The sequence below is a fragment of the Passer domesticus genome, chromosome 32, assembly GCF_036417665.1.
Source record: "Passer domesticus isolate bPasDom1 chromosome 32, bPasDom1.hap1, whole genome shotgun sequence".
Lineage (NCBI taxonomy): Eukaryota > Metazoa > Chordata > Aves > Passeriformes > Passeridae > Passer > Passer domesticus.
Genome location: NC_087505.1, coordinates 1010282 through 1034630, shown reverse-complemented (window position 1 = coordinate 1034630; position 24349 = coordinate 1010282). Strand labels below are relative to the sequence as shown.

The window sequence follows — 24349 nt, the reverse complement described above, 5'->3', positions numbered from 1 at the left end:
TGAGGAGCAGCCCCAGGAGGGAACTGGGGAGGAAGGAGCCTCAGGTGCATCAGCTGAAGGTTTTTATTGTCAATGAGTCTGTGGTGCCACAACGAGGCCACAGGTACAGCCCAAGTGCAACACTCCGGCCCCGTTCACCAGGAGGCCAAATATCACCAATTAATCTGGAATTAATTTTTAAAAAAGGAGTTTTTTTTGTGAATAAACCACTGCAGAATTAATTCAGGTCGCTCGGTGTCGCGTTAGTGAGACCCAAAGCTGCCCCAGCTCCTCCGCCGAGGGGCCGGGGAATGGCGAAGGTGAATCTCATTTAATAAAATCAAATCAAACCTCATTAACGAGTTTTACACGCGCTGAAAGACAAACTTCTCCTCCACCAGGATCCGATGGCAGCGATTTGAATTCCAACCACACCAGTAAGTGCACTTAGTTTGACCCTGGGGTCACACCACAGTCTCCCCGTGGAGAAATCCCTCCTGGGGGCAGGTTTGGTGCTTCTCCTCCAGTTCTGGAGTTTTCCCTCCAGCCCTGCTGCTTTTCCCGCAGGTTTTCTGCTTTTTCCCCTCTCTCTCTCCTCCCACAACACCAACGAGCAGGTCTGGGGGCTTCCCATCCCCACCAAGTGCAGCCTCCAGAGGGATGGAGTCAACCAAAGAGGAGAGAAATTCCCCCAAATCCGAGTGCTGAAGCATCACCTCCCCCTGCCCTCCCGTGCCCTGGGGCATCCCTGCTCCAGAGGATATTCCCAACACCAAAATAAAGCTGCTGCTCTGATTTTGGGAAAAATAAACAATCAGAAAGTGGAATTTAAAACCAAGCGTCCATAAATAGGGAAGGGTTTGGGTTGGGTTTTAACCATCTCAGCTTCAAATTTGGGGTGAACCAAGCGGGGGCAGAGCTTGTGCTGCTTAACCAGCACTGCACGTGCCTGCCTGGGGTTGAAGTCCAGTGGAATTCCTGCAGTTTGAGGGAGAAAAGTGGAATTTGTTCCCAGGTAAGAGGAGGCAGCTGCAGTGGGTGTCACACCCTCCCCTTCCCACAGCTTCAGGGATTTTATAAAATCAGTGAAAACAACTTACACCGGAGTCAAACCATCCCTGGGGCGTGTGAAATTTGGATTTGAAAATCTGCAGACAAGGAGCTTTGCTGGCTGGGCTCAAAGCATTTGGATCCCACCAGGAAAGGCCTAATTTGGGGGCATTTACGTGTGGGAAAGGTCTTAACTCAGGGGTTTTAGGGCTAAGTTAACATTTTTAGAGCCAAGTCTGAGGCGTTGGGTGATCCCCCAAGCTCACTTCCAGCTCCTCTGCCTCATCCCTTCTCCTGGAAACTGCCATGGGCAGGAAGGGGTTGCATAGTTTGATGCCTTCTGGAAAATCAACCCAAAAATAGAAACGAGGGAATGTTGTAAAGCTCTGGCTGAAGGATAGAACTCCTGTTTTATTTCCGTGTGATAGGAAATGCTGCACCTCACCTCGTGCAGGATCAGGCCAGGTTTGGGAGCTGCAGTTACCAAAAAAAAACCAAAAACCAAAACAAAACAAAAAAAAACCCCAAGGAATTCTGTGCAAACATCGCAGTGCTAAAGTGAATCCCACCCTGGGAGCCAGGGGGCTGGGATGGGGTCAGGAACATTAGTCACGGGAGGATTTTACCTTAATGTTCTGCTTTTTTAGCCCTGTTATCAAAAATATGGATTAATTCTGCAGCCTAAAAGGTCAGTTGGTGGCTCAGCACAATGGAGCCGAGTTAATCAGGATCAGAGGTAGTACAGAGTAGCTGTGCTCAAGTAGGAGTTACGTGGGGCTGTGACCCCCCAGCTCCACCCCGGCACTGGGGGTGCTCTGGGACCCCTTTCCAGTGGATATTCCTGGGGGATTTGCCCCAGGCCACTGGGAATTCCTGGCAGGAGATGCTGACCCAGGATCTCGCCTCAGCTCTCCTGTGGGCTGGGGGTTCTGCACAGGAAGAGAAACCTCCAATCCCTTGAGCTCTGGGAGTCCCCCTGGCTCCCCCTGCCTCAGAAAAAAGAGTTTAAAAACAACATTTTACAACCAGAGTTCAGCTCATGGGGAGGAGAGGAGGGGACAGAGCCCTGAGCCTGTCCTGGTGCTCGGGGACATCCAGGACTGGGTGGGGGGAATCCAACCCACCTCACCTCATCAATGTCCAACTCCAACACGGTGTCGCTCAGTACCAGCAAGAAGAAAATACAGAATAAAACCAGTGTTAAAAAACTCCATTAAAAGGTTTGTGACTCTCAAAATGGGGCATTTTTGCTCCGTCCCAGGTGGTCAGGAAGCGGGAAGGACCTGGTGGGAGCTGCTCCCCCTGCCCACTCCCAAAGCTTTGGTCTGGTTTATTGAGTTTTTGAGGAATTCTCCCCCCTCACCCTGTGCTCCGACTCGAGCAGCCCCCACTGTCCCCAGGCACCCCTGGGAATCCTTCTCCTCCCCTGCAGGGGCTCCAGGAAAGCAGGGGCTGGTTTCCCCCCTCTCTCCCTCCTGCACCCCATCAATCCCACCAGCCCCACGCCACCCCCAGCCCACCTCCTGCAGAGCGGGAGAGGAGCGTGGGCGGGTTTCAAACCAAACTGGATCTGTGTTATTGCATTCCCCACGTGCCAGGGGTCCGGGGGTGCCCAGGGGGAGCCTCAGAACCTGTGCACCAGCGCCTCGCGCTCCCTGCGCCGCAGCTCCTCCTTGTAACAGCAGGAACAGAAATTCCCAGTCTCCGGGTGTCCGTAAAAGCTGCAGTTGGGCTGTTTGCACTTGGTCTGCTGGATGTTGTACAGGGCTTGGCCTCTCATTTTATCCACTGTTCCTGCCTTGTCCTGCTCGAGGAGCTCCCTGCAGCCGTTGCTGTGTGGGGGGAGGCAGCCGGAGCCCTCGCACTCCGAAGGGAAGGGAGGCTGGATCTCCATGTCCGTGGGGGAGAACCGCCCCAGGTGGGCAGGCCCGGGGGGGCAGGGGCCCAGCCGGCCCTGGTGGTGCCGGGGCAGGGTGGCATAGGGGGGGAGGCTCCCACAGGGCCCCCCCGCCAGCTGCCGCCGGCCCTCGGGGCACGCGGGCGGGTGCAGCCCCTCAGCACTGCCCATGGAGGGCCTGGGGAAGGTGAAAACGCCAGAATAGCCAGCTGGAAATGCAGCTATTTTAGCAGCCACGGCCGGCTCCAGAGGCTGGGGGGGGTAGGTGGGGGGTGGCTGGCAGAACACGGGGCTTGGCATGGCCTCCTCGCTGCGCTGGGCACCCACCTCCCCTTCCGGCCTCTTGGCCGGGGCAGCGCTGCCCAGCGCCTTCTTCTCCGCCTCCTTCTGCCTCTGCTCCGCCAGGAAACGCTCCTCAGCATCCAGGAGGTACCTCTGGATCATCTCCTCCTGGAACTGGTGCCGGGTGCTGGTCTTGAGGTGGCTGGCGAAGATGAACTTGCGCTCGCCCTGCATGGCGGCGCGCAGGATGCTCAGGCTGAGCCGCACGTCGCTGCTGTACTTGTGGGGATCCGAGGCCTTCTCCAGGGCTGCTTTGCCTGCACAGGTCTTCTCTGCAGGAGCCAAATCTCCCGGGGAGCACTCCTCTTTGCTGTCCTTCCGTGCCTTCAGGGACCCTTTCTTCTTCTTCTCCAGGGTGTCTCCCTGGCCGTTGCTCACGCCGCCCTTCACGGCTTTGCTGTGCATCAGGCCCCCCATGTTCTTTTTTAGTTTGCTGCCCAGAGTCTTCCCGAAGCTCCCCAGCTTGTTGGCTACCGAGTCTGCCCGTTTCTTATCCTTCTCCTTCTCCTTTTCCCTCTCTTTCTTTGGTTTCTCCCGGTCCTTGCCTGCCCTGGTGCCCCCGTTGCTGGCAGAGCTGCTGCACACCGACTCCTTGTCCGACTCGCCCGACTCCGGAGCCGAGCGAGCGTCGTCGCCCGCGGAGGCCGTGGGGGATTCTGGCTGAGCCAGAGGCGCCTGGGGAGCAAGGAGGGACAAATATCAGAGTCTAGACACTGCTCAGGTAAAGATTTTCAGGTGGAAGGTGAAGCTAAGGAGGTGTTGCTTGAACACGGATGGTGAAGCGTGTCCGCAGTGCATCCTGCGCGTCCCTAAATATCCCCATGGCACCCTTGCAACCTGAGACAGGCCAGGATCTTGTGATTCTATTCTGTGATTCTCTGATACCTCCACTTGCCAAAGGTTTCAGATGCAAAGCCAGGGGAGAGGGGGGTGAGACCTGTCCCAGTCTCCAGGTGGCCATAAACCAACAGCTCCCATTTGTTTGCAGCCTGGGGTGTCCCTGAGGGGCTTCTGGGTCATGTAAAGACTGAAAATGGACGTGGAAAGCTCTAGAGAAAAGGTGCCCACATGCAAAACTGAGTCACTTCCCTGCTCTCTTGAGCAGAATCAGCCACAATTCCTGTGGGCACAGAACCCCTCATGAGGCAGAGCCCCCAAGTAAAGCCCTACAACAGCTTCCCTGTAGAGAGGAGGGCTGAATAATTCATAGGTAAAGAAGATCCCCCTGGTCCCTTTACCTGCATGTCACAAGGCAACGTGATCCATCTGACATTCATGTAGCTGTGCAGCAGGTGCAGTTTGGCTTCCAGTGACAGTGTCACGCTGGCATTGGAGGGGAAAAGCCACAAGTCAGAGCCATTTCCCACCTGGAAATATCTCCCCCCATATTTCCATTATTCCCTGTGTTATGTATTTAAATGGGTATTTTCCTACAGCAGCTCCAAGGGAACAAAAGGGATAATTATTTCCTTTCAATGAAAACACAAAGGGAGAAATCAGATTCCTCAGTGTTGGAATCAAAACATTTCTGCCTCAGCCACAGGAACTGCTGGGACCAAACCATGGTGAGAGCTGCCCAAAGCCTCACCCAGACCAGGCATGGTCTGGTGGCCACCACCCTCCCTGCTCCAGGGACCCACAACACAAGGATTTGGTGGCAAATGGAAAAATACACTTTTTTTTGTGCTACTATCACAGGAGATCCTCCACTGCTGGTGGTGTCTTGAGCTACACCCAGCCCAGAGCTCCAGGATCTGGAGCAACATCACTGAGGTGTGGGAATGAAGCTCGTGAGATGTCACAGCCCCACCCAAATCATATCAAAATGAAGAAAAATTAAGGAAAAGCTGCTCCATGCCCATGAAAGTGCCATTCCCTGGGCACAACTTTCACCCAGCACAAGAAAACCCAGCTGGGGTCAGGACTGACCCCTTCATGTGTGACCTCTCTGCTGTGCAGGTCACCCAGACCCTCAGGGGAGCCTCCCTGCACATCACCAACCTGGCCAGCTTGACGTTGTCACTGTCGTCCTTGCCCCACTGCCACTCCTTCCCGGGGTCCACGGCGAAGTGCACGGGCAGCAGCTTGTGCTCAGAGTCTGTCAGGGGGATCACAGCTGCCCCAGGACACAAATGTCACATTTACAGCTCAGAAGGACAAATATTGCACGCTTGGAGCCAACCCTGAGCACCCGCCAGGAGCATTGTCACCCCTGATGGGAATGGCCTGATGGCAAATCCCAGTGCTGGGCTCATGGAATTGTCAGATCATGACCCTCACAGGAGGAGTTTCTCCACAATATCCCATCTAACTCTGCCCTATGTCAGTGGGAAGCCATTCCCCTTGTCCTGTCACCCTTGTCCCAAGTCTCCCTCCAGCTCCTGGAGCCCCTCTAGGCACTGGAAGGGCTCCAAGGTCAGGACACTGCTGTTTTTTGAGCTGACAGTGCACATTGATGGGTCTTAGCCATCTCTATCCCCTCAGCACTCCCAAATCCTCCTCCTCACTTTGTTCACCCGAATCTCATCACTCACCTTGATCTTTTGAGTTTTCCTTCTGCTCCATGGAGACGAGGGCAGAAAAATGAGCTTGGTCATAAGCCAGGACCAGTGGAGACCTGTGGCATTTGTTGGCTGGGACTTCCAGGGGCAGATAGATCCCTCCAAAGGGAATTGGGGCAAAAGCTGGGAAGAATTGAGAGTGGTTAGTTCTGATCACAGGTTCAAGAGTTCAGAGTTGTTTGTGCTGTAACTGCTCCAGAATGAGCCATTGGCCTCAGCTGAGGGCTCACCTGCAATTATCTGTCATCTCAGGGGACATTAAACAAAACCACAACCCAAAATAGATGTTTATTTTACATCAGGAGGATTTAAAATGTAGAATGAACTGGTATTTTCTATAAAAAGCCTTCCTCTTCACTCCCCCACAAGACAAAACTTTGCCCACAGAATGATGGAAACTGATTAACCTTCTCTGACAGGAAATTGAAGCTGATGGTGGAAAATCCACCACCCAGGGAATGGAATTTCACATCTCTAGATGTGTGTGTAGGGGCAAAAGAGGTAAAAAAAAAAGAAAAAAAAAAACCTTGGATGCTCTTAAAGCAGCAGAAATTGGGAGCCAAGTCTGACCTGGCCCCTCCATGGGCTCACCTGTAGCAGGTCAATTTTCCCTTCTGCACCATTCCCAACTCCAGTTTTGACAGCAAAAGGTCCCAGAAAGGGTGGAAAGGAAAGGTGGGCAGCCCAGAGAGGCCTTGGGAAGAGAGGCAGGTCTCACCTTCACCCCCTGAGTCCCTCAGCATCGTGTCTGCCACCACCACAATGGGTCTCTTCAGCACGTGGGCCAGGACAAAGACGTGGAACTCCTCCAGGCTCTCGTACACCGGCTCCTCTGAGCCCTCCACCCTGGGGCAAAGCAGAAGCTGAGTGTCATCCCTTGGATGTTCAATCATTTGCTTTGGAACACCAGGAGGTTTCACAGTCAGCCACAAAGAGGTGGGTGGGCAGGGCTAAGGCTGATCTCAGCATTAATCTGAGGGTTTAGGTGTGGATTTCCAAAATGTCCTGCTCCAAGACAAGGGTTTGTGCCCAAGGAATGCCTGGCATTGCTGGGAGTCCCTTATCTAAGGAGCTGTGGCACGGAAGTGTCCTTGGAATAGAAGTGAGATGGCAAAAACTCTCAGCTCTGGGTTACTGTGTCATTTCAGAGTGAGCAACACAAGGAAGCACAAGGAAACAAACACAAGGAAGCACAAGGAAACACCAGGAAACAAGGAAACAGAAGGAAGGAAACAGAAGGAAGGAAACACAAGGAAGGAAACACAAGGAAGGAAACAGAAGGAAGGAAACAGAAGGAAGGAAACAGAAGGAAGGAAACAGAAGGAAGGAAACAGAAGGAAGGAAACAGAAGGAAGGAAACAGAAGGAAGGAAACACAAGGAAGGAAACACAAGGAAGGAAACACAAGGAAGGAAACACAAGGAAGGAAACACAAGGAAGGAAACACAAGGAAGGAAACACAAGGAAGGAAACACAAGGAAGGAAACACAAGGAAGGAAACACAAGGAAGGAAACACAAGGAAGGAAACACAAGGAAGGAAACACAAGGAAGGAAACACAAGGAAGGAAACAGAAGGAAGGAAACACAAGGAAGGAAACACAAGGAAGGAAACACAAGGAAGGAAACAGAAGGAAGGAAACACAAGGAAGGAAACACAAGGAAGGAAACACAAGGAAGGAAACACAAGGAAGGAAACACAAGGAAGGAAACACAAGGAAGGAAACACAAGGAAGGAAACACAAGGAAGGAAACACAAGGAAGGAAACACAAGGAAGGAAACACAAGGAAGGAAACACAAGGAAGGAAACACAAGGAAGGAAACACAAGGAAGGAAACACAAGGAAGGAAACACAAGGAAGGAAACACAAGGAAGGAAACACAAGGAAGGAAACACAAGGAAGGAAACACAAGGAAGGAAACACAAGGAAGGAAACACAAGGAAGGAAACACAAGGAAGCACAAGGGAGCAAAGGAAACACAAGGGAGCAAAGGAAGAACAAGAAAACACAAGGAAGCACAAGGAAACACACAAGGAAACACAAGGAAAATATTTATTCCCTGCTCAATCCACGTGCTGCCCCACAGACAAGCCCGTGCAGCCCCAAAATCCTTTCCTGGGATGCTCGATGTGCCTTGTGCTTCCTCAGGATCCCTTGTCCTCCCCCTGCAACCCCAAGCAGAGCAGCCCAGAGCTGCTGCCCTGCCCTGGAGCACCACGAGGGCTGTGCCTGAGGGGATTCCTTCCCTGGCTGTGCTCCCTGCCCCGTACCCGCCGCAGCCGCCGCCGTTGGTGCCGTAGTGCACGCGGGGCTCGCTGGACGCCAGCTTGATCAGCTCATTCCACTCCTTCTGCCACTCCTCCTCTGTGTAAACCAGGCCAGACTGCAAAATGGCAAAGAGAATCAAGAATCATTCAAGTAAAGCACTCCCAGCTGCTCCAGTACAACTTTTCTCTATGGGTTTATGCAGAAACAGTCAACACATTCTGCACCATGTCCTGAAAAGTGCTTCCCAATATTCATCCAAATTTCCCCTCTCAATTTAAATCCATTCCCCTTGTCCTGTCACTTGTCCCATGTAGGAATGTGCTCTCTGTTGATGGAGTGACAAAACTATCTTTTGTCTCTTTAAAAAGGAAAAAAGCCCAGAAGTTTCTCTCCTCGATTAGGTAAAAAGACACCTCATAGGATTTGGGGGACTTCACCTCAAACTTAAGGATGGCCAATTGGACAGCAGCCAAAAAGTCTCACCTAAGCAATTCACTAGAAAAAAGAGGAGAACAAAAAACTAATAGCTTTTGTGGGGTGTTTTACCAGGAGCAAGAACCTCTTGCACTGGGCTCAGTTTTTCTCTGTAAAGAGTTTTGTTATTTTGCCTTATATTAAAACTTTTCTGTTTCCAACACCATCACAAAAGCCATCCTGCTGATTTCATGCCTTCTAAGGTAGCTGAGCTATCTTGGGTGTGATATAGGACTCCAAGATCTAAGACCTACCTCGAGGTGACCCATAGATCAGCCCCAACATTTTCATTTTGCTTTCATTTTGCTGCAGCTCTAACTGCAGGACACCCCTTACCACAACCAAACTGAGCTGCCCAAAATTCCCCACCCGCCAGGAAGCACCTCCCAAACCCAGGGGATGTTTTTTCCCCTTGGCAGAGAGGGCCCAGAGCAGCACCCAGCTGGCTCCCACCTCCTTGTTCTGCTGGGTTTGCTGCCAGCGCCAGCGCCGCCTCAGCGCCTCCCGCTCCACCCCCTTGTCCATCAGGGTGTACAGGGATTTCCTGAGCATGAGATCCCGGTCGTGGAAGCCCCACATGCCTGCAGGGAGAAGGAACAGGATGGTCAGGAGGGGCTAGTGTGACTCCCTGACCCACTGAGGTTCCTGGCAGAGAAGGGAAGGGGCTGCTCCATTACCCCACATTTTCTTCAGGCATCCAGGGAAACTTGCCAGGGGTAGCACAAATCAGAATTGCACACAAACAGGAGCCAGCACTTCCACTCACAGCAGTTCTCCTCTATTTGCTTTTCCCCCACATGCTTCATTTCCCTCCTCAGAGCCCATCAGAGGGGGAGAAGGATTTGAGAAGCTGCTGGCAGCCTTGAAGCCATCCCACAGAGCCCGAGCACTGCCACTGCTCTTGCACAGCCACGAGGAGCAGCAACACCCTGCCTTCCCACCAGAATGGGTGGCTCCTGCCCCCAAAGGGGCATGGTGGGCTCTTGCCCAGGGACTGGTTGCTGTTTTCTGGGGGATTAAGCCAAGCCTTACCCAGGGAGGCAGCGTGGAGCAGGCAATTCCCATCACCAGTGGTGGCCAGGGGCAGCAGGCGCTGGCAGCTCGGATCCACGGTCACCCACCAGTTGAGACGCCCTGGGGACATTTGGGAGAGTGTGAAACCATGGCATGGGACTGGAGGGACTCTAGGGACACTGCAGGCTGTGCTTTCAACTCTTCTGAAACCACGGCCAAGAAAAAAAAAAAAGCAGTTTAGACAGGGTGGAAGGAGCAACTGGATGGGTGGGAAGGTACAGACCCATCCCAGGACTGACAAAGCAACAAAAAGAGGAGACTGGAGCTGCAAAACACCCTGAGGATGCCAGGAAAAGACTGGGCTGAATTCGGGGTCACACAAATAGGAGCCAGGACTTCCACCCAGCTCTATCTATTTTTCCCCCACATCCCTTATTTCTCTCCCCACAGCCCATCGGGCTGAAAATGCCACCAGGAGTACCCAGCACAAACAACTTCTCCAGGGAAAATCAGCCTTTTGCTGCTTCTTGGAACCAAACCCCTCCAGTTTCAAGTCTCTCATGGCCACGTTTCCCTGCTCACTGGTTTTTAGGCAGAATACTCCAGGATTTCTGCTGATCCCAGCAGCTTTCCTGCTGCAAATGCAAACTGACAGCGCCTTAGACTGGGAGTTTTGGGTCATTGTGGTGATTCAAGTCAAGAGCAGCTAAAAATAGAAGGTAGGAAGAAATGCCCAGCAAGCCCAGTGTGGCTGGAGATTCAGCCCTTCCCAAGGGAGTGAAGCTGAGCTGGATCAGGACTTTGAACCCCTGTCTGTGTCTCGCCCTGCCCTCAACATCCCTCCTTGGCTGCCCTATTTTCCAGGGGTTTTTGGATCCTGTGCAACAGGCAGGTTTTTGGCTGGATGAGGCTGTTTAGGCTTCCAAGTTGTATTCAAATTGCTCCTGCAGGAAACCAGCCCTTTCCCATGGTTTCCAAAGAGCCTCTCCTTCCTCTGGAGCACGATCCCTGCCGGGGATCCCAGCACACAGACATGGGATTGCTGCAAATGCTTTGTACAACCTCAGGGAGAGCAGCTGGAGAGGAACTACATGCAGAAAACAGGGGTAAAACATCCCCAAACAGCAGAAAACAAACCCATGCAGCTCAGGGTGACACAGGCAGGTCATTGCTGCTCCCAGCACCAGGAAAGGGACCCGCCAGGGCTGGAAGGGTTCTGCACTGAGCCTGGGGACAATGGCTCTGCACAGAGAAGCCGCCTGTTCCCTCAACAGAGCTCCTGGCACGGCCGAGTTGGGAGCCTGGCCAAGTGGCCCAGGGCCAGGGGCGCCTCACAGGAGCTGTCCCACACGTAACCCTGCTAGGGGCAGCACCTTCTCCTCCATTTCCCCTCATTCCTGCAGGATGTGATGCTCTTTTCCAGACTCTGCACGTCCAGTCGGCGCTTGGGAGCCACCACACTGAACACATCCAGTCTTTTGGAAACTCTACATCCAGATTTTTCAAGACAGGTCTGGTTTTAAACAAAGTTTTGACAGCCTTCTCTAACACAGTTCTCAGCAAAATAAATTCATTCCTGTATGGGAATTAATTGCAATGCGTTTCCCAATGTAGCCGGTGTTAAAAATATCACGGGAAACCACAAGAGGTTGGGCTACATTTTGAGATCTTTTCTTGTAGCTGCTGTTGTGCAAGCTCTGCCCCAGCCAGGTCTGAGAGGACACACCTTGCAGAGGCATTTCTGTGCCCAGTGTTTGCACTGACTCCAGTTATGCAAGAGAAGCTGTCTCCAAAGGAACCGCACGCCCAACCCTCTCCTGCCGGTGTTTTGCTCCTGTCGAGGCTGGGGAAAGGCCAAGAGGCTGCCCAGAAGTATTGAAAACAACACATTTCTCTCTTAAGAGCCAGCCCTGAGAGCTGTGCAGGGAAATCAACTGGATTTAGGAGCCTGAGGGGTCTTCCCAGAACGGCCATGGGGGCAACAGATTTTCTGCACAGGGAAAAGTCCACTGGCAGCCAGAGGCTCCCTCTGCATCCAGCACCCTGAGCCTTGTTATCCCACAGAACACCCCACAGGGTGTTTGGGGAAATCCCATTGTATCTTCCAGCAGGAGCCACCTGAACGGGTCACAGCAATGGGAAGGAACTGATGGCTCCACCCAGCCTGGAGGGAGGATTGCCTCATCCAAACCTTAAATGGTTTCCCCAGGGCTACCGGGAATCCACTCTGGCTTCCTGACACAGGGAGTGGCCCAGGGGTTGCTCCCCAGGCCTTGTGCTCCAAGGGATCAGGAACTTCCATTTCTTCATGATTTTTATCCCCTCCAAGGGATCAGGATCTCTCATTTCTTCATGATTTTTACCCCCCAGTATCCTCAGGTGAGGCACCTGTGCTCCTCCCTGTGTGACACAAGCAAACCCAGTCTCAGAGCAAGGACTGATCCCTCATCCACAAGGGTTTGTGCCAAAGGACACCAAGGCTCCACTGAGGGCAGGGATTTCAGCTCCACCAAGACCTTTCCATACCACTCCAAGGCCATTCAAAGCATTCCCAGAGGACCTCATTGAAGTTTTCAGCCACTTTGAAAGTGTTCACTTTGCCACAAGGGTGTAACAGCACCTCTGAAGACACGGGGAAGAGGATCTGAACATTTATTGGGCTATAAAATCTTTTTCCTTAATCCCCTAAGGATGGTGTGTGCTAAATTAACAACGGGAATTCCTGTAGACCACAGCACCACGCTCAAAACCCCACTTGGAATATTTCATAGCTGCACTACAGCCCTTTGTTACAGACAAAACACTCATTTATAACAACCCACAGACACTCCAGCCTCCAAAAGACATTTTCTAAAACTCTGAATTTCTACACTCCTTCCCATTAACAGCATCTCAGCACACCTGGAAGTGCCCCCAGCCCACAGATGAAGCACCCAGCACCCCCCAGCCCCACATTTGCTTTGTTTGGGACACAGGAAGCCAAGCCCTGGCCCTGCTGGGATGAGATCTGGGGTTTATCTGCACCACAGCCAGCAGCTCTGCTGTCACCTCACGGCATCCCCGTGTAACAGGATCACTGGGATCAGGTGCTCATTCCCAAAACATGAGAATATTTCTTACAGCAGCTCCAGGACAGGGAGAAGCTGGGCCCTCAGAGTGTCTGTTATCCCCAAGGATAATGTGGTTTCTGGTGTGTGCAGCACCACAGGAACAGTGGGAGGTGCAAACCCTCCTGAGATCCCTCAAGGCATCCTGCCCCTGGTGATGAGGTTTTTCCCTGCCAGCATGGATGTGCCCCTCATTTACAGAGGGGGACATTTACAGATGTTTCCCTCATTTGCAGAGCCCCTGGCAGCTCTCCAGGAACCTGGAACCAAAGCAGGGGTTTCCTCCCCAGGCACCCAGCAGGCACTGGAGCAGCAGCATCAACCTCCAGAATTTATCAGCAGGGATAAATTAGGGATAAATTAGGGATTTATTAGATAGGAATTTCCTTTTCTCTGCCTCTCCACAGGACTGGGGTGCTCCAGGGGTGAGACAATGCTAGTTTTGGGGTGTTTTCCCTCTCAGCAGTGCAGCCCTGGGTTGTTTCCACTCACTTCCCATGGCTGAAGGGATAAAAATAAATGATATAAAAATGATGGAATAATGTCCCATGCATCCATGTGACATCCTAGGGTGTTCCTGTGGGTGACACTGCCCACGACCCAGCACTCACCAGCCTGCTCCAGTGCCACCAGCATGGACTGCTCGATGAGATCCCGCTCGATGAAGCTGCGGAAATCCTCGGAGTACACGGTGAGGTCGGGCAGCTGGAAGGTGCAGATGGGCATCTCCAGCAGGTGCTCACTGCTGCTGCCATTGCTGGAGACGTGGGAACGAGCCAGGGACACGATGGTGGAGCTGGCATGGGAGATACCTCGAGACAAACGCTTCTCTGTGTGGGGCAAGAAAGAAAACCAAAATGAGGCAGGAGCGGCAAAGCCCGCAGCAGCACGGGGGGCATTCCACAAGCTCCCAGCACACCTCCCCTGGCTGAGGGGCACTCACCTGGCACCAGGTCGTCCTGGCGCTGCAGGGGGGGCCTCCCAGGCCGGGCCAGCTCGCGCTCGGGGGGCCGGGCCCCGCTGAAGGGGGGCGGGAGGCTCCCGGCGTGCACCTGCCGCAGCTGCTCGAAGTCGCTCAGCGCCGCGCTCAGGTCCCAGTTCTTGCCTGCGAGGAGAGGTGGAGCCCCCATTGTCCCCTTCTTCCCCCTTTACAGGGCTGGAAGGTGAGGAATTTTCCCCGTTTTTTCACATTTGTCCCATTTTTCCCAGAATTTTTCCCATATTTCCCCGTTCCAGGTGTGGAAGCAGAGGAATTTTCCTCATTTTTCCCATTCTGGGTGTGGAAGCCAGGGATTTTCCCTATTTTTCCCAGAATTTCCCCCATTTTTCCCCATTACAGGTGGTGAAAGCTGAGGAATTTCCCCCATTTTTTCCCATTCCAGGTGTGGAAGCCAAGGAATTTTCCCTATTTTTCCCATTTTCCCCCATTACAGGTGTGGAAGCTGAGGTATTTTCCAGATTTTTTCCCATTTTTCCCAGAATTTTTCCCATTTTTTCCCATTTTTCCCAGAATTTTCCCATTTTTCCCAGATTTTTTCCCATTTTTCCCAGAATTTTTCCCATTTTTCCCAGAATTTTTCCCATTTTCGGGTGGTGGAAGCTGAGGAATTTTACCCACTTCTCCCCATTCCGGGTGTGGAAGGTGAGGAATTTTCTCCATTTTTTCACATTTTTCCCAGATTTTTCCCATTTTTCCCAGAATTTTTCCCATTTCCAGGCGGTGGAAGCTGAGGAATTTCCCTCATTTTATTCCATTCCACATGCGGAAGCTGAGGAATTTTCCCCATTTTCCCCATTTTTCCCAGAATTTCCCCATTCCAGGTGTGGAAGCTGAGGAATTTTCCCAGAATTTTTCCCATTTTCCCCCATTCCAGGCAGAGCAGCACCACTCACCCAGCACAGAAACTGAGGCACTTCCTACACATCCATGTCGGAAACTCTTCCAGCCACCTCCCTCACCCTTTTCCAACCATTTCTCCCCCTGTCTCCCCACCATCCACAATGGGAATTTCCACCATCATTCCCAGTTTTCCATACCTTCGAGGAGGTCTCTGGCCAGCCCTGGCTCTGCCCCCGTCGAGCGAACAAAATCCGACAGGACGATGTCCATAGCCAAGGCCAGACGGGTCAGCGGCACCGGCTCGGCTCCTGGGCATCAGCCTGGGGATGACACCAAGAGCACACCTGGATGGCAGCTGGGAACGGGCTGAGGGGGGGAAGGAACCATCCCCCAAAATTTAACTGTGCTCCGGGATTGCTGGGTCATTCCCTGGGAGCTGTGAGAACAACGCTCACTTTGCTGTAACCAACATTTCCTTGGAAAATTCGTGAGTTAAACTCAATTCTCATCTCTAAGGTGGTGGAGCTTTTCTTTGCAAATTAGGAATAAGTGAGATAATAAATGAATTTTTGGGAGCAATGAGAAAGCAGAAAGTTTCTCTTGTGCATTTACAGGGAGTAAATCTCTGCCCCATCCCACTCCAAGCACCCCAGCTGTGAGGCAGGGAAGGGGGAGTAAGGACAAAATGCTAGAATTAGAGTTAGGAGATGTGTTCTAAGGAAAATACATTTTAAGAAGGAAAAAAAACAAATTAAACAATCCAAATTGCTCTGGCAGACAAAACCAATGTCCAGACAGAGCTCCTTTCCTCTCCAGAGCTCCTTGGACTCCAGAGCTCCCTCCCAGAGGGGAACAAAACCACAGATCTATTCCACAAATCTGGATTTTGTGGGGCTCTGAGCCTGTGGAAGGAAGGTGTGTGCTCCTGCCATGCCTTCAAATCCTGATTTTCTGCATTCCTCGGGGCAGAGAGGGAAAGGAAGAGCAGCCTCATCTGTGGGAGTCCAGATGGGCAAAGTGCTCCATGGAGTTTGGTGCTGTGCAGTTAAAGGCTGGGATAAAAATTCTGCCATCGAGGAACAGGGAAGAAAGGGAAGAGAATTTATGCCGAGCTGAAAATCTGGAAGGGGAAAATCTGGGAAGGCTGGGAGAGGGAGGTGCTGGTGTATTAGGTATAAGAACAAATTCCAGGATTGTGTGGAATAGGAACAAACCTGGTTGTTTTCCTGGTGCCTGAAAAATAAAGTCTCTACAGACAAGCAAAAAGAAATGTTTTTGTTTTTTTTTCCTAAGATTATCCTTAAAGGTGGGTGAAATTCCCTAACAGCACAACACCCCACAAGCAGCCAGACTTTAACCTGGAATCTCCTGGCTCTGCTGGAGAAACACCATTCCCACAACCGAGTTGTTAAATTCCTCCTCCCAGAAAAAAAACCTCTGGATTCCTTCACTTCGATGCCAAAGCCCAGCACATTCCTGGAGCAGGATTTGGCAGCGATTCCTGCTCTTACTCCACCAATTTAGGGAACATCCCTAATTAGGAGCCGCAGGTTTGGATCCTCTAATCCCTGGCAGGAGCAAGGAGCAGCTCCAGGATGAGACTGGCTGCGATAACGGTGCAGCTTCCTTCAGGTGGGTGTGGAATTCCAACGCAAATGAAAGCTCAGCAGGCACAGCAGAGGTTTGGGGAGGGAACAAGCAGCACATCCCACCCCCTCATCCACGGGCATTCCAAACTCCCTCATTCCAAACTCCCTCGTGCACAAAAATGCCAGGGAAAACACAGCTGGGAAACTCTGGGTGCAGGGAGGAGGAGTGGGATTGCTGGAGATTTATTGAGGGATTGGACAGAGAAATGTCCCCACCCCAGAGTTATTGATTATTGCCTTTCCCTGTGCAAGGGAAATGCTCTCTCCTCTTCCCTCCTTGCAGAACAGGTGGGGAATGTGAGCCCAGGGAGGAAATCCAAGCCCCAGGAGAGCCCCAACTGCAAATCCACCCCCAGCAGTGGAGCAGGCACTGAGCACACCCCAAAGCCCCCAGGGGTGCATGGGGGTGCAGCACAGCTGGATGTGATCCCAAGTGAGTGTTCCTGGCACATTCCAACCAGAAAAGTGTGGAAAACATGAATTTAGGACTAAGCCCAGTTGTGATCCCAACAGCTCTTTGCAGGACACATCAGCAGGGCTTTTCAGCAAATGTTTAACAAATATTTCCCACACTTCCACAGGGCCTGAGCACAGCAGTGCTCCTGACAGGAGTGATCAGCTGTGCTGGAGTCACACCTGGATGGCACCAGAAGGAGCAAACCGCATTCCAGGGTCACACACCCATGGGAACCCAGGGAAAGCTCCATTCCAAAGTGCCAACAGATCCACCCAGCGCTGACACCAACCTTCAGCCTTCCAGGCAGAGCAATCTGCCCAGTTCCACCCCTGGGAACGGGGCAAAGCTGGGCTTGGGCCATCCTGGCAGCCTGCAAGTCCTTCCTAAGGGGAATTCAGACCTTTCACACCAAATGTCCATCCAAAATGAGGGGAAATCATAAAACCTCCCGCAGCCTCCTCTCTCTTGCTGCCTACAGCCTCTCCCAGGGCAACTCCACCTCCATCAAGGTTTGGGAAGGGACTCACCAGGAGCAGGTGGAGCATCCCAGCCTTCTGCAGGCAGGACTGCACCCCTGCCCCAACACCACCAGAAAAGTCAGGAAACTGAGGGAGGAATTCACAAGGTCCAAGAGCTCAGTGTCTCTCAGCTCCACCCTGAGGGAAAATCAGCCATTGGGAACACTGAATTTAAACAGTTCACCAGAACCAACTGAGGAGCAGCAAAACTGGATCCATTTAAAGCTCCAGCCTGGAATTTATGGGGCTTTAATTCCCTCGTTTTGTTAGATTTCAATCCTGCTAAACACGCTGCAGAAAGAGGAAATAATTCTCTTTGTTAGGGCCAAATCCTGACCCAAGGTCAGCCACGACCTGTGGCTCCACTGTGTTTATAAAGACACTTCCAGAAATATTTTAGGAGCAGCAAACTCTGACGTCTCTCCCCCGGATCTGCCACGTGATGTTTTGCTGAGGGCAGGAACCAAGCTGGGAGCCAGGACTCCACTCCCAGAGCTCTGCTCCTGGCCCAGCCCCTCCTCAGCATCCCTTCCCCACAGGGAACACCAAGCCAGACCCTCAGGGAGCTGCAGGTGAGGCAGGAGGTGCCCGAATCCACGGGAAATTTCATCCTGCCAGACCCACATGGATGTTTTTGCTCCCACCAGCAGCAGACCAGCACATATCCAACTCCTAAACACCAAAACCCTGAAATTTGGCAGCACTCAGGGCTAAGCAGGGGGGTCCTGAGGGGAAAGGCCACGCTGGGACCTGCAGGTGGGACACGGGAGCAGCTTTAACCTGAGCCCCATCAGAGTAACAATGAGAAAAATGAGCTGCTCCATGAGTGAGCATGGCCTGATGCTCCTGAAGGAGCTTTCTGGCTTCCTCCTGCTCCCCAGAAGAGTGGGGACTGTCCCAGTCCCACCCCACACGGCTGTCCTGGCCCTGCAGGTTACCTAACGCCGCCAGGATTAGCAGCACCCGTCCTGACCTGACACCTGGCCTGTGTCACTAAGCTCCATCTGGGAGTGCTGGGTGGGACACAGGCCCTGCAGCTCCTGCCTCTGCCAGGATGGAATCAGCTCATCATCATCATCACCACCAAAAATCCACTTATTCCTGATAAAACTGATGGAACAGGACACCCTGGGAGTGCTGGGTGGGACACAGGCCCTGCAGCTCCTGCCTCTGCCAGGATGGAATCAGCTCATCATCATCATCATCAACAAAAATCCACTTATTCCTGATAAAACTGATGGAGCAGGACACCCTGGGAGTGCTGGGTGGGGTGGGATTGAGACCCTGCAGCTCCTGCCTCTTCCAGGATGGGAATCAGCTCCTCATCATCATCATCAACAAAAATCCACTTATTCCTGATAAAACTCATCGAGCAGGACACCCTGGGAGTGCTGGGTGGGGTGGGACACACACCCTGCAGCTCCTGCCTCTTCCAGGATGGGAATCAGCTCCTCATCATCATCATCAACAAAAAGAACAGTTATTCCTGATAAAACTGATGGTGCAGGACACCCTGGGAGTGCTGGGTGGGACACACACCATGCCTGACTCTTCCAGAGTGGGAATCAACCCAGCTCCTCCTCCTCATCATCAACAAAAATCCACTTATTTCTGATAAAACTGGTGGAACGGGACACCCTGGGAGTGCTGGGTGGGACACACACCCTGCAGCTCCTGCCTCTGCCAGGATGGGAATCAGCTCATCATCATCATCACCACCAAAAATCCACTTATTCCTGATAAAACTGGTGGAATGGGACACCCTGGGAGTGCTGGGTGGGACACACACCATGCCTGCCTCTTCCAGGATGGGAATCAACACAACAAAAAACCTTACAACAAAAATCCAGTTATTCCTGATGAAAGTGATGGAGCAGGACAGCCCTGGAGCCCCTCAGCCCATGGAGGGGGGCTGTGAGTGCACAAGGAAGCTGCTCCAGCAGGGAACAGGGGCTCCTAAAGCCACGCTGGTGCTCAGGAGCTGGAGCAGGAGTGAATCAAAAGCTATGGAAATCATCCCATTTTTATAAAGCTTCAATGGACAGCTTTATCCTGCTTTTTTCCAGAGCTGGGCTCCTCCCAACAGCCAGCTCATCCTGAACCTTGGGCTGAAGAACACACCAGAACCTACCACTTTTATCTCCAAGATAAAAGCCCAATAAATCTCCAACACAACCACAGCAGCCTCTGTCCCATCATCATCATCATCATCATCATCATCATCATCATCATCATCATCATCCCTCCTGGTTATCAGCTGCTCCCAAAATCACAGGATTCTCTAAAGAAGCACTGACAACAAACTCAGTGCCTGCACCAAAGAAATTCCCTTTGGAATTGAAGGACTTAAACCAGGCCAGGACTATTTCCAGGCTGGTTCTCTGCAAGAGCTGGGCCTGGCACACGCTGTCCTTGCTTCTGTCCCAGGGGATGCTCCAGGAGCCCCCTCTGCCATCCAGGCCAGGGCAGCTCCACCACCAATTCTGCCTGTTTGCACCCCAGAATGCAGCTCCATCACCAGTTCTGTCCCTTTGCACCCCAGAATGCAGCTCCACCACCAATCCTGCCCCTTTTCACCCCAGAGTGCAGCTCCACCACCAATCCTGCCTGTTTTCACCCCAGAATGCAGCTCCATCACCAATCCTGCCCCTTTTCACCCCAGAATGCAGCTCCACCACCAATCCTGCCCCTTTTCACCCCAGAATGCAGCTCCACCACCAATCCTGCCTGTTTTCACCCCAGAATGCAGCTCCACCACCAATCCTGCCTGTTTGCACCCCAGAATGCAGCTCCACCACCAATCCTGCCCCTTTGCACCCCAGAATGCAGCTCCATCACCAATCCTGCCCCTTTTCACCCCAGAATGCAGCTCCATCACCAATCCTGCCTCTTTTCACCCCAGAATGCAGCTCCACCACCAATCCTGCCCCTTTTCACCCCAGAGTGCAGCTCCACCACCAATCCTGCCCCTTTTCACCCCAGAATGCAGCTCCATCACCAATCCTGCCCCTTTTCACCCCAGAATGCTTCAACCCAGAGCTGCTCCCACAAGGACAATCCACTTTCAGCCCTTTCAGGGATGAGTTCAGGGTGCAGCTCAGGGCTGGGAGAGCTGAAGTGCCAGCTGAGGGTCAGAGAATCTCCCAGTGCTGAGTGGCACGGACTCACCACAAACACCAGCAGAAAATTGAATAAATCCCAACAGAAAACCGAACCAATCAATGCTGAATAGCAGAGTCCTGATTTTTTAAGCCATTTGGGCTCACAGCTCCTTTTCCCCTCCCCAGCTGTGCTCCATCCCAGTGGGATTTGGATGCTCCTGCCCACAGCAGGCGCTGACAAGGCTCTCCCACCTGCAGCAAGCACAGGGATGCCTGGATCCAGCTGTCCCTTCAGACACCTCCACACTGCATCCACAGGTGGCCACACCACTCCAGAAGCTTCTTGAGCACAAAACCATCTTTAAGTAGCTTAAAAACCCCATTTTCCCAAAAAAAAGAAAGAAAGCCTCAGCATGGATGTGTGCCGGGTCAGGAAGATAAAACCCAGCAGTGCCAGCGATTCAGAATCCCAGCTGGAATTTTGGACTTTCCAGCTCCACGACTTCAGTGGACAGCACGGCTTTTAGGAACCAGGAGATCCCCGGTTCTGAGCACCCATCTCACAGCCAGGAAAGCCCCGCAGCATTCCCGGCGCACCGGGATCCGCCGTGCCCCTACCGGGGGTGAGGCTCCCTGGAGCTGGGGATGGTCCGGGAGCTGCTCCTCGGACACGGCGAGGCAGCCGGGAAGCAGCCAGAGCAGGAATTCCCTCTCCTACAGACCGGGACTCGCAAACTCCAGGCTTCTTTCTGAGTTTCGCCGCCGAAGGAGCCGAGCCCGGCCCCGCTCACGGCAGCGACCCCAGCCTGGAGCGGGCAGCCGCGCGGAAATCCCGGCGGAAAAACAAGCACCGAGAGGAAAATCACTTGGCCCCAGAGTGGCCGGGGCCAGGAAAACGCCGCTCCCCGGGGAGCCCCCGGAGCTCGGCGGCGGGACCGGGCTCCGCTCCGGGAGCGGGCGGCCCGGAGCCCTCACGGCCGCGGCCCCGCAGGCCCCGGGGCTGAGGAGGGACCCGCACCCCGCACCCCGGTACCACCTCCGGGCGCCGCACCCCGACCGCGACACCGGCCCCGCCGCCCCTGAGGCCGCGCCGTGACCCCGCGGCCGCCGCCGCCGCCCCGAGGCCCGGCCCCGCCAAAACTTTCCCGGGGCCGCGCGGGGGCCCGCCGTTACCTGCGAGAGGCTCCATGGGTGGCCCGGCGCGGCCCGGCGCGGCCCGGAGCGGCCCCCGGGCCCTGCCGTCGCCGCCGCCGCCGCTGAGGCCGCTCCCGGGGCGGGCGCGGGGGGGGAAGGCGGAACGGAACGCGCCGCCGCCCGGAACGCGCCGCCACCCCCGTTCCCGCCCGGAACGCTTTGGCGGGCGCACGCGGCCGTGCCGGCGGGGGCCAATGGCGGAGCGGGGCCAGGCCAGGCCACGCCCCCCTCCTCGGGAGCGGGGGGGAGCGGAGCGCCCCCTGGCGGCGCGACGGGGTGCGCGGCACCGGGGGAGCCCCGGGACCCCCGGGAGGGCCTGAGACCCCCGGGAGGGGCCTGAGACCCCCGGGAGGGGCCTGGGACCCTCTGTATGTGGCCTGAGACCCCCGGGAGGGGCCTGAGACCCTCTGTATGTGGCCTGAGACCCCTGTGAGGGGCCTGAGACCCTCTGTATGTGGCCTGAGACCCCTGTGAGGGGCCTGAGACCCTCTGTATGTGGCCTGAGACCCCCGTGAGGGTCCCAAGCCCCGTGAGGGGCCAGTGACACCCGTGAGGGGCCTGAGACGTCCATGAGGGGCTTGAGACCCCCGTGAGGGGCCCGTGACCCCTGTGAGGGGCCCGGGACCCCCATGAGGGGCTCAAGACCCCCATGAGGAGACCGTGACCCCTGTATGTGGCCTGAGACCCCCATGAAGGGCCTGGGACCCCTGTGAGGGGCCCATGACCTCCATGAGGGGCCTGAGACCCCCATGAGGGGCTCAAGACCCCCATGAGGGGCCCGTGGCCCTCTGTATTGGCCTGAGGTCTGGTGGCCAGAGCAGGGGCTGGTGATGCCACCAGCTGTGCCAGGATGTGCCAGGAAATGCTGGCACAGCTCCCACCGGCCCATTGCTGGTGAATTTTCCCCCTGGTTCATCTTCCTCTTCCTTGCTGGAGAAAACCTCCAGGTTTTGGGGTTTTTTTGTTGTTTTTTTTTCCCTTTTTCCCATGAAAAACAGAGGTGGGCCAGGCCCTGGGCTGGAGCAGTGGCCAGGGCGGCCGGGGGCTGCTGGGGCTGGTGGCAAACAGGCCACGTCATGCCCACAGCTCAGCTGATCCCCACGCTGAATCCATCCTTTGTGTCCTGCCAGGAACCTGCCCTTGTTTGTGTCCTGCACAAAGGGATTGTTTGTGTGTCCGGGCAGGATAATGTCCAGCACAGAAAGGACAGGCCCGGGGTTTGTCCCTGCTGGCTGCACAGTTTGTCCACACAGCGGATCCTGCCTGATGTCTCTGGTGGCCAGCACGGGGCTGGAGTGGCTCTGTGCTCTGGGTGATCCCTGTGCTCTGGAATGTTCCTGTTCTCCACAGTGATCCCAGTGCTCTGGATGATCCCCATTCTCCACAGTGATCCCTGTGCTCCAGAGTGATCCCAATTATCCACAGTGATCCTTGTTCCTCACAGTGATCCCTGTGCTCTGGAATATTCCTGTTCTCCACAGTGATCCCCATTCCCCACAGTGATCCCCGTTCTCCACAGTGATCCCTGTTCCCCACAATGATCCCTGTGCTCTGGAATGTTCCTGTCCTCAGGAGTGATCCCAATTCTCCACAGTGATCCTTGATCTCCACAGTGATCCCAATTCTCCACAGTGATCCCTGTTCCCCACAGCGATCCCTGTGCTCTGGAATGTTCCCGTTCCCCACAGGGATCCCTGTGCTCTGGAATGTTCCCGTTCCCCACAGCGATCCCTGTGCTCTGGAATGTTCCCGTTCCCCACAGCGATCCCTGTGCTCTGGAATGTTCCCGTTCCCCACAGGGATCCCTGTGTTCTGGAATGTTCCCGTTCCCCACAGGGATCCCTGTGCTCTGGAATGTTCCCGTTCCCCACAGTGATCCCTGTGCTCTGGAATGTTCCCGTTCCCCACAGGGATCCCTGTGTTCTGGAATGTTCCCGTTCCCCACAGGGATCCCTGTGCTCTGGAATGTTCCCGTTCCCCACAGTGATCCCTGTGCTCTGGAATGTTCCCGTTCCCCACAGCGATCCCTGTGCTCTGGAATGTTCCTGTTCCCCACAGTGATCCCAATTCTCCACAGTGATCCTTGATCTCCACAGTGATCCCCGTTCCCCACAGGGATCCCTGTGCTCTGGAATGTTCCCGTTCCCCACAGGGATCCCTGCCCGTTCCCTCTCACCCTGTTCCCCCCTGCTCCTCCTGGAGCCACGGCCAGGGCCCAGCACAATGCTAAACAGACATAAAACCCCATCTCATTCCTGACAGCTCCACTCAGAACCATTCCCAGACTGAGAAAAAGGGATTTTGAGGTGAATTAACCCCTGAGGAGCCAGGGGAGCCCTTGGTGCTGCTGCTCCTCCAGGAGCTATGGGGACAGGGACGGGGACAGGGACAGCTGCCCCACACAGGGCTGCCACAGGCTGCCCTGGCCCTTCCTCCTCAGAATCAGGAGTAGAGAATCCACTGCTTCTGAAATAATCAACACCAAATTCAACCCCTTAAAATAGCAGTGCCATAATCCCAGACAATCCTATTGCCTCAACTTAGGGACCAACGTCTGTCCTCGTGCCTGGGCAGTGGTGACAGGCCCAGGGCAGTTATTGGTGAGGTTAAACCAGGGTTATTTACAGGAATTATACTTGAATAGATTCTTATTCAAGAATTAGAAGGTTAAAATTATTAAGGTTGAAAAGTGGTTATTAAAATTATTAAGGTTTAAAAGAATTATAAGGTTTAAATTAAAAATTACAGCAAACACAGAGGTCTTTTCTAGCCTAAACAATTCCATTATTTCAAACACTCCCACCCCACTAATTGGCCTGCAGGGAATGAAAAGTGTAATATTTCTGCAGAATAAAAGTTGCTTAAAATGTTTTACCTGCAAACCAGGGATAAACATCCA

At 53.9% G+C, this 24349-nt stretch overlaps 1 protein-coding gene across 1 annotated transcript; it reads right to left on the bottom strand.

Annotated features, from left to right (window-relative positions):
• Positions 1–45: 45 nt before the first annotated feature.
• On the bottom strand, positions 46–21598 carry OTUD7B (OTU deubiquitinase 7B). The gene is made up of 12 exons (XM_064401306.1): positions 21430–21598; positions 14729–14851; positions 13635–13796; positions 13303–13521; positions 9603–9704; positions 9024–9151; positions 8099–8211; positions 6548–6675; positions 5803–5952; positions 5270–5384; positions 4507–4591; positions 46–3943 (listed from the first exon to the last, which is right to left on the bottom strand). The coding sequence occupies exons 2-12, from the start codon at positions 14799–14801 to the stop codon at positions 2654–2656; spliced, it is 2565 nt and encodes an 854-aa protein (XP_064257376.1). The 5' UTR covers positions 14802–14851; positions 21430–21598; the 3' UTR covers positions 46–2653.
• Between the last annotated feature and the right edge of the window lie 2751 nt (positions 21599–24349).

Bases quoted from the DNA above. Each gene is read 5' to 3' on its own strand.
- OTUD7B (XM_064401306.1), bottom strand. From the start codon at position 14,801: ATGGACATCGTCCTGTCGGATTTTGTTCGCTCGACGGGGGCAGAGCCA. The intron at 5,953-6,547 runs GTGAGACCTGCC...AATTCTTCCCAG, and splicing joins GAGGGACTCAGGGGGTGAAG to CTTTTGCCCCAATTCCCTTT. The intron at 3,944-4,506 runs GTAAAGGGACCA...CTTGCTCCCCAG, and splicing joins CGTTGCCTTGTGACATGCAG to GCGCCTCTGGCTCAGCCAGA.